We start from the raw sequence: 14,689 nt of genomic DNA on the forward strand, positions 1-14,689 counted from the left end.
CCCCGGCACAGCCCCGGCTCAGGGCTGCCGTGGGGTGTCGGCTGTTTGCAGGGTGCTCCATGCTGGGGCCACTCACCGCTCTGCTTCTCTGGCCGGGCTCCTGTCTTGCTTGTCTGACGCTTCTTCTTACTCTTCTTCTTCCACCACTTCTGCAAGGTCCCCAGGAGCTGGGTGAGACGGGAGCGCCTCCCAGTCCCACACCACAGCCCCCCACGGCACCCCACACCACCCTATGCCATCCGTCACCACCCCACGCCGCAGCACAGTGTGGTGCAACAGTCACCTACCTGAAGCCGCTTGCTCTGCAGCACAGCTGAGAATACGCTGAGCCCCATCACAATCAGGAGGAGAGGGCCCAGGGGAGACACGGCGTCAGAGCGCCCCATGGCACCAACGCCGGTGTGGCTGCGGTGCTCCGAGTCACCAGCACAGAACCGCAATGCGGCTCCCCAGTGTCCTCCTGGGTCCCCAGTGACGGGACCCGCAAGACTGCTGGGGTGTCAGAGGCCGAGGCTGCAGTCTGCCCAGACAATGCCAGACTGCGGTGCCCAGCATCCACTGACGGCTCCAGTGGGGACCGCGTCCCCCTTTTATAGTGCGGCAGGGGGGCATGTCCCCCCTTTGTGACATCGTGGGGCAGTCAGAGCCCCCCTTTGTGACATCACAGGCAGTCAGAGCCCCCCTTGGTGACATGCAGCAGGGGATGAGGAAGAGCAAGACAAGGAGGGCACTTGCCCCAGGCTGACAACAGGACTATTTCATAGCACGAACATCACATTCAGTACAAATTATAAAGTTTGCTGTGTAGTTCAACTCTCCCTTGATGGCGGCGGTGCAGAGAACTCCTTGCTGCGGTGCCGGAACCCTGAGCCCTTCCCTTCCTCCCAAAGCCGCAGCGCTCACGGTGTCCCCCATTGGCTGTCCCCTGCTGGGAGTGCACGGCTTCCTGCTGATGGAAGGGGCTGGGTGTAGTCCTTGGGTATTTTATATCGTTATCGGGATTGACACTGCTTCTTTAGCATTATTAGTGTAAATTCTTTAGTTTTATCCTAGTAAATCTATTTCTATTGCAACCCTCATGTTTCCTTCTTTTTCCCCAATTCCTCTTCCCCGGTGAGGAGGGGTCATCGGGCGAGAGAGTAGTTGTCTAAAGGACAAGAAATTGTGGTGGGTTTCTCAAACCATAACAAGAAGGGAGGGAGAAGGAGAAGGGCCCCACCCCTTCAGGGCATGGTTTGGGTGCGAAGGCACCTTAAAGGCCACCCAGTGCCACCCCCTGCCCTGGGCAGGGACACCTCCCACCAGCCCAGCTTGCTCCAAGCCCCAGCCAACCTGGCCTTGAACCCCTTCAGGGATGGGGCAGCCACAGCTTCTCTGGGCAACCTGGGCCAGGGGCTCACCGCCCTCACAGCCAAGAATTTCTGCCCGAGATCTTAGCTCAATCTCCCCTCTTGCAGTGGAAACCCCTTCCCCCTCGTCCCATGGCTCCCCTCCCTCATCCAGAGTCCCTCCACAGCTTTCCTGGAGCCCCTTGAGGGACTGGAAGGGGCTCCAAGGTCTCCCCGCAGCCTTCTCTTCTCTTAACGCCTCTCACAGTAGGCACGTCAGCATAACCCATCTGCAGCCTTTGGAATGGGAAGTATGACCATGGTTGCCCTCCAGCCTCCTGCTTGGGTTTTGCACCGGAAAACTTCCAACATGTGGGCCAAGAACTCACAATCCCCTTTACTGCCACATGTCTTCCGGGGGCTGTCCACCTTTTCTCAATCTGATTAAAAATTGTCATCCCTCCATGTGTTTTATCACAAAACCGCCTAGCCAAAGCCATTGAGTCTTCTTTTGGTAAGACGGGGTTTCCTCCGGTAGTCCAAATTCTAGTTCATCTTTCATGGAGGAGGGAGGGATCCCGAGTGCAGGGCCCAGTTCCATTTTTTACAGACCAAGGCAGCGTTAGATCTGTCCCTGTCGTCTGACCAATGGAAGACACGTCTCAGACAGACATCAGGTAGGTGAGCCCAGCGATTCTGCTCAGCTTCGCTGTCATCTTCCATTGAGAAGACAGTTTTTCACTTCTCTTCTGGGTGTTGAGCAAACCTAGAGGAAGACTCTCTCCAGCAGGCTCCCGAAAAGACCAAAGTCCGCCCTCCGGAAGTCCATGGTGGCAGTTCTGCTGACGCCCTTCCTTGCTTCCCTAAGAATCAGAAACTCTGCCATTTCATGGTCACTGTGCCCAAGACGGCCTCCAACATCACATCCCCCACAAGTCCTTCTCTGTTCACACACAGCAGGTCCAGCAGGGCTCCTTCCCTAGTGCGTTCCCCCACCAGCTGTGTCAGGAATTTATTCCCACACACCTCAGAAACCTCCAAGACTCTTCCCTCTCAGCTCTACTGGGTTCCCCGTTATCCCGTGCCCTATTGTTACACTCCCTCAGCCACAGTCCCTCCCAATCCCTCCTGGAGGCCCCCTTTAGGGACTGCAAGGCCGCTACAAGGTCTCCCCGCAGCCTTCTCTTCTCCAGGCTGAACAACCCCAACTCTCTGCTGCTCTGCCCTCTCCCTGACGCTCCGCAGCCTTTCTGCTCCCTCTTTGACCTCTGCCGCCAGGCCGAGCGGATCAGCCGCCTGCTCGCACCTCACGCACCCGGCATCCCTTCTACCCTCCGCTACCCGGGAGAGACCTGGGAGCCGCCCCCACCCCGGCACTGCCTGGTGGCCCCCGCAGCCCCCGCCCTCTCTCCCCAGCTGTGGCTGAGCCCGTCCCCGCCGGACGGGGGCTGAGATGGGGCTGGGGACCCCCCTGCCGCTGCCGGGACCTGGCTGTGCCTGGGGGCCCTGCTGGGACCCCCCTGAGCGGAGTCGGCGCAGGGCTGGGGTCTCGGTGGGACCCCCGTCCCCGCTGCCCTGCGCTTTCCATGCTGCCTGGCCCCTTTGCCTTCCTCCTCGGCCGCTGGGGCTGCCCTGGCCGGGCTCCCTCCTCGCCCCGGGGCTCCCCGCGGGGACAGCGGCTCCTTCCCCTCGCCATGTCCCCCCCAGCCGGGTCCCTGCACTCAGCCGGGGGCAGTGCTGCTGCCCCCCCGCGCTCCCCTCGCTACGGCCATCCCTGCTGCCAGCGTCTGTGCGCCATCCCAGCCAGCCCAAGGGCACTCCGTGTCCCCCGCACCCTGTTCCGGCTGCCCCAGCGCCTCCGGCTCTCATCCCCAGGTTCCCCCATCACCCACGGGTGTCCCCCCGGGTTTGGCCACTCTCCCCCTCCCCACCAGCTGATCGGTCCCCTCCACCGGTGACAAGATGGCATGAGCCCCGATGCCTCCGTGTCGTGGTTTAGCCTCAGACGGCAACAAAGAACCACGTGCCGCTCGGTCGGGCCTTCCCGATACAGGAAGAATCAGAAGAAAAAAAAGGCAAGACTCTTGGGTTGAGACAAAGGCAGTTTAACAGAACAGCAAAGGGAACAAGCAAACAACAACAAGAACATGGATAGAGGCATATACACACACGATTACGGGACCGCCGCTCCCCGCCGCTCCCCGACCGGACCCGGGACGCCCCAGCCCGCTCCAAGCGCGACTTCCTGCCCCCTCCCCCGGCAGCTCAGGGTGGGCATGGCTCACATGGCATGGAATACCAGGAAAAATTAACCCTATCCCCGCCGGAACAAGGACACTCCGCCAGCCACTCTGTGGGATGTGGGGCAGGGATGGGGATGAGGGGCCCAGCCCCCCCCGGCACAGGCTGTCGGGCAGGGTGAGCGCGGACCAGCCGCCGTCGCTGTTGCAGGAGAAGAGCCAGAGGTCACTCAGCCAGAGCTGATGGAGTCGTTATTTTATTGAGGACGGATCAGTAAATGCAGGGGGGTGAGATATTCCGTAAGCCAGGATGGATCGGCAGGAAATGCTCCGCTATTTACCGCACGCAGGGTTTGGGTGGGATACAAAGGTCCATGCTCTGTCACCGAAGGTGTCGAGGGCCAGACCCCTCCGTCCCTCCCGGGCACCATCCTGGCCCCAGCCAGCACCCGGAGGGGACAGGGTGGGGGCTGCCCTGCTCCCCTGGAACCCTCACCAGGGCTGCTGGACACTGGAGTGGCGTCTCGGGGGGCTGCAGCAGACTCGAGCCCTGGCCAGGCAGGGTGGCAGGCACTGGTGGGGACACAGGAGGAGCAGAAGGTGTCTATGCATATATCTATATGGTCCAGAGGATGCCCTGGAGATGCTGGGAGGGCTGGAGGCCCTGTGCTGTGAGGACGGGCTGAGAGAGTTGGGGGGGTTCAGCCTGAAGAAGAGCTCCACTGAGACCTTGGAGCCCCTTCCAGTCCCTCAAGGAGCTCCAGGAAAGCTGTGGAGGGACTCTGGATGAGGGAGGGGAGCCATGGGACGAGGGGGAAGGGTTTCCACTGCAAGAGGGGAGATTGAGCTGAGATCTCAGGCAGAAATTCTTGGCTGTGAGGGCGGTGAGCCCCTGGCCCAGGTTGCCCAGAGAAGCTGTGGCTGCCCCATCCCTGGAGGGGTTCAAGGCCAGGTTGGCCGGGGCTTGGAGCAAGCTGGGCTGGTGGGAGGTGTCCCTGCCCAGGGCGGGGGGGTGGAATGAGATGATCTTTAAGGTCCCTTCCCACCCAAACCATTCTGTGATTCTATGATTCCACATCTATATTTCTATACGTCACAACCCAGACAACTGCTCGGGGGGCCGTGACCCCTCAACCCTGCAGCTGGGGCAGCCCCGGCCGAGTCAGGGTCCCGCTGTCAGGCTCCTCTTCCCTGGTGCTGGTGGAGCTTCCACCCTGCAGGTCCATGAAGTGCCAAGGGGTGCTCAGGACGAGCCACCCTCATGGAGCACCCGTGGCCACCACTTTCCCTGGGGGCAGTGAGTCCACTGGGCCATCAGGCAGCATTGCCCAGGACCAGCACACTCATGAGGAAGACCATGAGGAAGAAGACCCACATGAAGAATCGGTCCATCACCTTGGCCATCTTCTTCCACTCAGCGGTCCGGTGCTGGGAGGCTCGGTGGCGCCGGAAGCAGCCGGCGATGTAGCCCACATTCCTCAGCATGTCATCGTGGTGGCACAAGCAGCAGTCCCAGGGACAGCCCCCTGCCTCGGCACCCACCTCCCCCTCCATGGGGCTCTCCCCTGGCCCCCCAGTGTCCTCCCTCCCCACCCGCCTGCGCGGCACCCACCGGGGGCTCTTGCAGCTCTCGCCTACCTCGTAGACGCAGCAGAGCCGGGCCATGTGGTGGAGGATGAGCCACCTGGCCCAGGGGGGCACGGGCCAGGTCCCCGGTCTGCAGTGGTGGATGTTCATGATGAAGATGGTCAGCGCGGTGGAGGCCGTGATCATGGTCATGGTGGCGATGTAGTACTTCCCTGCGTGGGTAATGGGTGGTGATGCCGCAGCGGGGTGGGGAGAGACCCGTGCGCACCTCCCCCCATCGAAACCCCCCCCTGTCATGGGGGGGTGCCCACCACCCCGGTGCAGATGCCCTGGTCCCGTGGGATGGTCCTGAGTGCCATCAAGGCTCACCAATGAGCGGGATGCTCTCCGAGGGGACCATGTGCTCACAGTGGTGGAAGCAACCACTGGATGACTGGAAACATACCCTGTGCCCCGTGCCGCTCCAAGGAACGCTGTCCTGGGCCTTGACAAGCAAGTCCTGTGGTGACACGGCACCCCAGAGAGAACCGAGTCGGACAATGGGACTCATTTCCAAAACACTCTCAGGTCCCTGGGCCAAAGAGTGTGGCACTGAGTGGGTATATCACGGCCCCTGCCATTCGCCCGCCTCTGGGAAGATCGAACAATACAACGGGCTGTAAAAAACTACCCTGAGAGCAATGGGGGGGTGGGACCTTAAAACAATGGGATACACAGTTAGCAAAGGCCACCTGGCTAGTTAACACCTGGGAATCTAATAATTGAGCTGGTCCTGCCCAATCAGAACTTCCACGTACCCTAGAAGGGGATAAAGTCCCCGTAGTGCACATGAAGAGTGTGTCAGGGAAGACAGTCTGGGTTAGTCCTGCCTCGGGCAAAGGCAAACCCATCTGTGGGATTGCTTTCACTTAAGGAAGAGAGAACTAGAGCAGGGCAGGTTTAGATTAGGCATTAGGAAGAAGTTCTTTACAACGAGGGTGGTGAGACACTGGCCCAGGTTGCCCAGAGAGGTGGTGGAGGCCCCATCCCTGGAGACATTCAAGGCCGGGCTTCATGAGGCTCGGAGCAACCTGATCTAGTTGAACATGTCCCTGCTTACTGCAGGGGGGTGGGACTAGATGGCATTTAAAGGTCCCTTCCAACCCAACACCTTCTATGGTTCTCTAAGGCCCTGGGGGCACGTGGCAGGTGATGCAGAAGGATGGGGAGCTCTGATATGCACCTCATAGAATCATAGAATCTTCATGGTTGGAAGGGACCTTTGAGATCATCGAGTCCAACCATACACACACACAAAAACCCCCTACAATCTCTGCCACTAGAGCATGCCCTGAAGTGCCAAATCTAGGCGTTTCTTAAACACCTCTAGGGATGGTGACTCAACCACCTCCCTGGGCAGGCCGTTCCAGTGCCTGACCACTCTTTCAGTAAAGGAATTCTTCCTACTATCTAATCTAAACCTCCCCTGCCGCAGCTTCAGACCCTTTCCTCTGGTCCTGTCATTATTCACCTGGGAGAAGAGGCCAACACCCACCTCTCTCCAACCTCCTTTCAGGGAGTTGTGGAGGGCAATGAGGTCTCCCCTCAGCCTCCTCTTCTCCAAGCTAAACATGCCCAGCTCCCTCAGCCTCTCCTCATATGACTTGGTCTCCAGACCCCTCACCAGCTTGGTAGCTCTCCTCTGGACACGCTGCAGCACTTCAAGGTCCCTCTTGTACAGAGGGGCCCAGAACTGAACACAGCACTCGAGGTGAGGCCTCACCAGTGCCGAGTACGAGGCACGATCACTTCCCTACTCCTGCTGGCCACCCTATTCCTCATACAAGCCAGAATGCTGTTGGCCTTCTTGGCCACCTGGGCACGCTGCTGGCTCATGTTAAGCTGGCCGGCCACCAGCACCCCCAGGTCCTTTTCTGCGGGGCAGCTTTCCAGCCACTCTTCCCCAAGCCCCTGGCGTTGCTTGGGGTTGTTGTGACCAAAATGCAGGACCCGGCCCTTGGCCTTATTAAACCTCATGCAATTGGCCTTGGCCCATCCCTCCAGCCTGTCCAGGGCCCTCTGGAGAGCCTTCCTTCCCTCAAGCAGATCAACACTCCCACCTAGCTTGGTGTCGTCTGCAGTCTTACTGAGGGTGCACTCAATCCCCTCATCCAGATCATTGATAAAGATTTTAAACAAAACTGGCCCCAAAACTGAGCCCTGAGGGACACCACTGGTGACCGGCCGCCAAGAAGATTTCACCCCACTAATCACAACTCTCTGGGCACGGCCATCCAGCCGGTTTTTTACCCAGCAAAGAGTACACTTGTCTATGCCGCGATTCGCCAGCTTCTCCAGGAGAACGCTCTGGGGGACGGTATCAAAGGCCTTACCAAAGTCCAGAGAGACAATGTCCACAGCCTTCCCCGCATCCAGGAGGCGGCTCACATGGTCATGGGGATCTGACTGTGGGTGAGACAAGCCAATGAATCCATTTGTGTGATGTCAATTGCTAAATAGCCCTGCCACTCTGTGTCATCATTATTAGAATTGCTAGAAGCCATACCAATGGGACTGCAGTAAGAATCACCCAAAACAATGGCAGATGGACTTTGATGAACGTGAGTAAAGCGCAGTGGTGATGGGATCACACCTGACCTCAGCAACTGGCGCCCAGCAACTTCCTCAAGATTGACATCTTCAACCTGCGGAACCTGGGCAGGGTCCGCACCAGCTACACCAGCGGCGAGCTCTGGATACAGCATGCAGGAGTCCAGCACCACACACCATCTCCCCTGCCCTGAGAGACTGCTCTGACAGAGGGAGCCCAAAGCCATGGGTTAAATGAACTCAACCTCAACGGACATTGTTGAGGGATGGCCCAGAGACTAAGGGTCGGTCTCTTCTCTCAAGGAACAGGCGACAGGACAAGAGGAAACGGCCTCAAGTTGTACCAGGGGAGGTTTAGGATGGATATTAGGAAAAACGTTTTCACCAACAGGGCTGTCATTGGAAGAGGCTGCCCAGGGCAGTGGTGGAATCACCATCCCTGGAGGGATTTACAAGCCGGGCAGACGTGGTGCTGAGGGACGTGGGTTAGCGGTGGTTTTTGTCAGTGTTGGGTTGATGGTTGGACTTGATGATCTGAAAGGTCCCTTCCAACCTCGACCGTTCTATGATAGCTGTATGTCTATAGATGTGTGTATATATCAAAGACAGGGAAAAGCGGTGGTAATTCATTGGAAAGTGTAAGATCTGGGCATGATGTTGAAGGTATAGAACAAAGGGTGGAAAACACCCGGTTCTGCCAGCAATAGGGTCAGTTTTCCCAAGGAGCTGTCACGGGACAGAGGTACTTCCCGGATCCGGTCAGTGAGCAGCGGTACATTCATGGTGTTTTGTACATTCCTCTAACAGCGTTATTGTTGTGGTTTTCCGCTTTCCTTCGCTGTTCTGTTAAACTGCCTTGATCTCAACCCACGAGTTTTGCCTTTCTCTTCCCATTCTACCCCTCTCCCGTGGCAGGGGGGAAGCGAGTGAGCGGCCGCCTGTTTCTTTGTTGGTGGCTCAAGTTAAACCAGGACATCACCCCACGTCTCGGTTTCCCTCTTTGTAAATTGGAAACAGCGCGCTGGGCTTCATTGGTAAGGTGTTTGAAGCTCTACAATGAGAGGTGCTGAAGAAAGAGGGGGCCTTATTTTTCCTAGAGATGCCCGTAAGGGTGGAAAAGGGCTCGCTGCTTCCTTTGGTTCTGGCGAGGAAAAAAAAGTAAGGGTAAAAAGAAATGATGCTGGAGATGTAGCGGGCCCGTTCCCAAGTCCAACATTTTAACGCGTGGAGCGCAACCTTGTCCCTTGCCTCTGTCTTGCTGTAAAGGTCTCTCTCGTTCAGAGGCACTGCTGTCGAGATTCAAATCCCTTCCTAGAGCCCTCCAAAGGATGCATTCATTGCGTGCAGATGGCACCGGGTGTTCTTCTCCCTTCCTCTGGTTTATGCCTTTGGGTAGACGACAGCAAAATGATTAATCTCTGAGTCAATCAGGTATTTGAACCTCCTCTAACTAGCGTGCAAGAGCTGAGCAAGGCGTTCGACACGGTCTCCCACAGCATCCTTATAGGGAAGCTTAGGAGGTGTGGGTTAAATGAATGGACGTAGATATGGTGGACAGATAACTAGTTAAAAGACAGAGCTCAGAGGGTCGTGATTAGGGGCAAAGAGTCTAGTTGGAGGTCAGTGACGAGTGGTGTTCCCCAGGGGTCAGTACTGGGTCCAGTCCTCTTCAATATATTCATCAATGACCTGGACGAAGGGATAGAGTGCACCCTCAGCAAGTTTGCTGATGACACAAAGCTGGGGGGGCGGGTGGCTGACACACCAGAAGGCTGTGCCGCCATACAGAGAGACCCGGACAGGTTGGAGAGTTGGGCAGAGAGGAACCTTATGAAATTCAATAAGGGCAAGCGTAGGGTGCAGCACCTGGGGAGGAATAACCCCCTGCACCAGTCCAGGTTGGGGGCTGACCTGCTGGAGAGCAACAGGATGACCATGAGCCAGCAATGTGCCCTTGTGGCCAAGGAGGCCAATGGCATCTTGGGGGGGCATCAAGAAGAGTGTGGCCAGCAGGTGGAGGGAGGTCACCCTCCCCCTCTGCTCGGCCCTGGGGAGGCTGTGTCTGGAGTACTGGGTCCAGTTCTGGGCTCCCCAGTTTCAGAAGCACAGGGAACTGCTGGAGAGGGGACAGCAAAGGGCTACCAGGGTGATGAGGGGACTGCAACACCTCTCTGATGAAGAAAGGCTGAGGGACTTGTGTCTCTTTGGTCTGGAAAAAAGACGGCTGAGGGGGGATCTTATCAACGCTTAGAAATACGGAAAGGGTGGGTGTCAGGAGGATGGGGCCAGGCTCTTTTCAGTGGTGCCCAGCAACAGGACAAGAGGCAACGGGCACAAACTTGAGCATAGGAAGTTCCACCTAAACACGAGGAGGAACTTCTTTCCTGTGAGGGTGGCAGAGCCCTGGCACAGGCTGCCCAGAGAGGTGGTGGAGTCTCCGTCTCTGGAGACATTCCAAACCCACCTGAACGCGTTCCTGTGCCACCTGCTCTGGGTGACCCTGCTCTGGCAGGGGGTTGGACTGGAGGGTCTCCAGAGGTCCCTTCCAACCCTACCATTCTGTGATTGTGTGGGCCTCTTCACTAGGCTCTTGTCGGGCTGTGTAAATCCCGACCTGTACGAAGGAATGACGGCCGTGTCTCTCAGATACACAGAGCACGCTCAGCCCGTTAAATTTCATGACAACAAGAAGCCTCTGTGACTAATGAGGAACCCAGAGAAGCCAAATGCCTTGGCTTGGAGTAAAATCTTGAGGTGTTACTGTTTTCACTCCAAACTGACGGAAAACACCATCTCCTGCTGAAGAATCTCTGGGGAGAGCCAGGTTCCTTTTACCCCCAGAAGCGAGGCACCCCTGGGAGCTGCACACATCGGGGAGGATCCACTGAATTCAGCATCTGGCATGCAAAGCAGCATGACAGCATGGTGTACACCAGCCACAGTCGTGGTCTGGCCCAGTTCAACACAGCATCCCTAAAGAGGGAGATGTGCTTCCATCTTTTTGCAGTTTAGTGGGATTCAACCCCCCGGCCTCGACTTAAGCGTAGACGTAAGCGCCGGGGCTGGCAGGTGACTCAGAATCCCCAGCTTGAACTAGAGGAGACAGAGGGACCCCCAGCCTAGGAAGGACTCGTGGAACTGCTGGGGCTTGTTGTTCAGCCTCTGCAGCATTCTGTACCTGGCTGAGGAGGTCGGAAAGCCCCGTTTCTGTGAGTGGTTCTCAGGCTTGTTGCAATGCTAAAACGTAACCTAGGGAAGGTAGTTATGTTAGCATTTCCGTAAGCGCCCTTTCTCTGGGCCTGGGGACCTCACCTTTCTCTGGCTATTGGAGAGAGGAAGGGAATGGGAGTTTTGAAGCACAAAGTCTTACCTTTAGAGTAGCCAAACTGCATTTCCTTTCTGCCCGGTTTTGGAACAGCCTCTCCACAGGGGTGACACTTAGAAAGGCCCACACTTCCAGAAAGAACAGCCTGTGGCATGACAAGGTGAGCTGTAGCAGCTCCTTGTCCAGCAGCTCATGGTCATTGTTCCACTGAAGTGTTAATTCCGTCCAAAAAGAACAAATGTTGTTAGGGCTACTCAACAGAACTGGTGAGCGCAGTAACTAGAATTCAATAAACAAGTTTCCCAATACTACCAACAGAAGGGACTGGCAGCAGATCAATTTTGTCCCTTGACAGGAGCAGAGAATCAGTTTTGGGTAACGACAACGGTAGATGCTACGGTAATCCCAACTCTCCCGTGGAGATGGGGGGGCCCTTGTGCATTGCACCCCACCCTAAGGGATAGACAACTTCTGTTACCGTTAGAAGATGCTGCACCCTCAGCTCATGCCATGATCTTATTTGACATATTGGAAATTATCCCAGGTACGAGAGTAGATCCAAAGACAATTTCTAGAAAGCTTTGCAGATCCCGGCTGTTCCTTGGAAGCTCTGCAGCGCAACAGAACCTAAAGAGCGCTGTCAGCAACCATCAGGCCGTGTGCTTCCCTCAGGCGTGCAAAGACCTGATGCTCCTTGACGCGGGTCAAGGCTGTCGCACACCTTTGGTGGCACATCCTGCGTGACACCAAAGGCCTGTGACATGGGCACCAGTTAATTTACATCTGCTGTAGACGTTTGTGTGTTGCCAAAAGGGAGCAGAACCACGAGTGCAGGCTGACGCAGGCTACAGCTCCGCAAGCAAACAGGGTGTACAGACTCTTCTCCTCATACGCAGATTTCCCTGCAAAAGGGTGGGGTTCAGAAACATCGGAAAGGATAAGCAAGTTACCAGTTACTAAACGTGAACATGTCTAACTAGAAGAAGCCTAAAGCGGTTTCACAAAACTGAGGTTTTCCTGCCTGAAAAACTCTTTGTGCTCACAGCTGACATTCCAGCACCAGTATTTTGGGTGTTTTAGCTTTTTATGAGGGCAACCTGACGTCGGCCTGACAGTGAAGACTGGCATAACGGGCATCGCAACTGGACAGGGACAATGACCTCAACCAGGCTAGAGTGGAACACCGCAGTGGCTCGCTTATGAAAATGACCCTCGGGACATAACACTGAAGTGGTCAGGAATTCCTCCTGCTGAGCGCTGCTATGCAGAAGGCCTGGAGGATCACTTTGCTTAGCTTTGTGATACCGCGGTGAGATGTCCCTCTGGGTTCCCGTACCTGCAGAACACGCCAGGAGGCTGGGAGGAGGTTGGTGAGGGTGCGTCTCATTCTCCAGCCTGGGTCTCTGAAACTGTAGCTCCGCAGACTCTTATGCTGCTGACTGGCATCTCCGCTAGCAGGATCCTGGCTAGGTGATCGTGCTTCGTGACTCTTTCAAAGAAGAGGTTCACGCGCAGTTTTGGGGCTCCCTTGGCCAAGTTGGCCCACGACGTTCCTCTGACCACTTGCCCATGAGGGTCGTGGATATGACATTGGATATTCAAGGTGCACAGGGAATGAGCGCTGTGCTCCCGCAGGGAGTGCGAGTCAGCCCACCAAGTTTCCGTGATGGCGACTACGTCATAGCTGTCCTGCTGCACAATGGTTGGACTCCATGATCTCAAATGTCGTTTCCAACCATGAAGATTCTATGATTCTATGATCTCCATGGGAGAGTTGGGATTACTGTAGCATATACTGTTGTCCTTACACAAAACTGATTCTCTGCTCCTGTCAAGGGACAAAACTGATCTGCTGACAGTCACAGGGATAGAGAAAATATTGACTTTTTTATTGGTTGACAAGAGGGGCACCCCAGGGGGTTCCCGGCCCCACCCTTCCCACCCATTGGGGGAAATTGCTGAAGCAGACACGGCGCGTCCGGCAGCAGCGTCTCCAGCAGTCCTTCAGGCGGTACCAGAGCCAGGTGCAGCACTGACACAGGCACCGTCCTAGCGGGCACAGCCCTGGGGACGCCTGGTCACACTCCCTGTCCATGACCTCGCCGTGCTGCTGCCTCTCCTCCTCCAAGGTCTTGACAGTGTCCAAGAGCTCCAAGTAGAGCAACTTGTCGTCCGTGGCCTTGGCTGGGGGGCTGCTGGGCGGCGGAAGCACAGTCATGGGGCTCTGCGCCCTGTCCCTCCTCCCTTCCGCATCCGTGGGGGTGCTCCTGCCTGAGCCTGGGGGGCTGCTGGTGCTTGGCCCCATGGAGTTGTTCTTGCCCGGCCCCGTCTTGCTGTTTCTCTTCACTTCCGCCAGGCTCCCCCTGCCGAGCTCCACAGGGCTGCTCCTTTCCTTCTCCTTCACACTTCTCTCTGGTCCTGTGTCCTCCTCCTTCTCCATGATCCCATCCTCAGCCTTATCCGTGTTTACATCCACCCACGGCCGCTCCGCTCCCAGGTGATGGGGCTTCACTGTGGCCCCCAGCTGCTGCTGCGCCTCCATCCTGCCCAGGGGATGGAAGGGCTCCCCGGGGAGGTTCCGATCACAGGCCCCCGCTGCCCCTTGCCAACGGGCCTGCAGCACCTTCAGCATCTCACAGCACTGCCTGGCCATCTCCTGGGTGGACTCGAAACAGCGGAGGAGCTCCATGACCAGCTCCCCTTGGTCCGAGGCCATGGCTGGGGGGCTGCAGGGTGAAGGCTGCGTGTCCACAGGGCTCTGCGCCCTGTCCCTGCTTTCCCTGGGGACCGGCTCTTGCTTGGTCCTTGTAGGCAGTTCCTGTGGGGGCTCCTGGCAGAGGGCTGGCCCTGGCTCCTCCACCCTCCCGTTGACAGCCCTGGGGGGATGGCGGGGTCCTGAGCGGTCGAGTGCTGCCAGCTCCGCCATCGCACTAGGCCGGGGCTCCGGGAAGGAGTAGAGGGAGTTGAGGGAAGAGGAGCCTCTGTCAGTCACAGAGTCCATGGTGACAAGCGGGGCCCGTGGGGAGCGATGCTTCCTGTTCAAGGCCTCCGCACTCGCCCTGCAGAGCAGGAGAAAGAGACCCCGCTGCACCCCAGACCCCAGAAGAACCCGCAGGCAGCACCCCTCCTTGGCTGGCGGTCAGGGCTGCCCAGCGCAGGCAGGGGCAGGGCACGGGGTGAGGGTCTGGGGCAGCATCTGGGGTCTCCCCCACACTCACCGCTTCTCCTGCTTCGAATGGGATTTCTCCACTTCTCCATACACTGCCCGAGAAGCTGCAGCGGGAGGAGACAGATTGAGCGGCCGGCAGCCCCCGGCACAGCCCCGGCTCAGGGCTGCCGTGGGGTGTCGGCTGTTTGCAGGGTGCTCCATGCTGGGGCCACTCACCGCTCTGCTTCTCTGGCCGGGCTCCTGTCTTGCTTGTCTGACGCTTCTTCTTACTCTTCTTCTTCCACCACTTCTGCAAGGTCCCCAGGAGCTGGGTGAGACGGGAGCGCCTCCCAGTCCCACACCACAGCCCCCCACGGCACCCCACACCACCCTATGCCATCCGTCACCACCCCACGCCGCAGCACAGTGTGGTGCAACAGTCACCTACCTGAAGCCGCTTGCTCTGCAGCAC

At 57.5% G+C, this 14,689-nt stretch overlaps 1 protein-coding gene and 1 pseudogene across 1 annotated transcript; both read right to left on the bottom strand.

The window, feature by feature from the left end:
- Positions 1-1,874: 1,874 nt before the first annotated feature.
- Positions 1,875-5,555, bottom strand: LOC128900897 (neuronal acetylcholine receptor subunit alpha-10-like). Its single transcript, XM_054182549.1, has 4 exons — positions 5,525-5,555; positions 5,162-5,367; positions 4,904-5,128; positions 1,875-1,883 (listed from the first exon to the last, which is right to left on the bottom strand). Exons 1-4 carry the CDS (start codon positions 5,553-5,555, stop codon positions 1,875-1,877), a joined length of 471 nt encoding a protein of 156 aa, XP_054038524.1.
- A 3,569-nt stretch (positions 5,556-9,124) lies between these two features.
- LOC128901011 (F-box only protein 39-like) lies at positions 9,125-12,701 on the bottom strand (annotated as a pseudogene).
- Positions 12,702-14,689: the final 1,988 nt, after the last annotated feature.

The sequence above is a fragment of the Rissa tridactyla genome, chromosome 1, assembly GCF_028500815.1.
Source record: "Rissa tridactyla isolate bRisTri1 chromosome 1, bRisTri1.patW.cur.20221130, whole genome shotgun sequence".
Taxonomy (NCBI): Eukaryota; Metazoa; Chordata; class Aves; order Charadriiformes; family Laridae; genus Rissa; species Rissa tridactyla.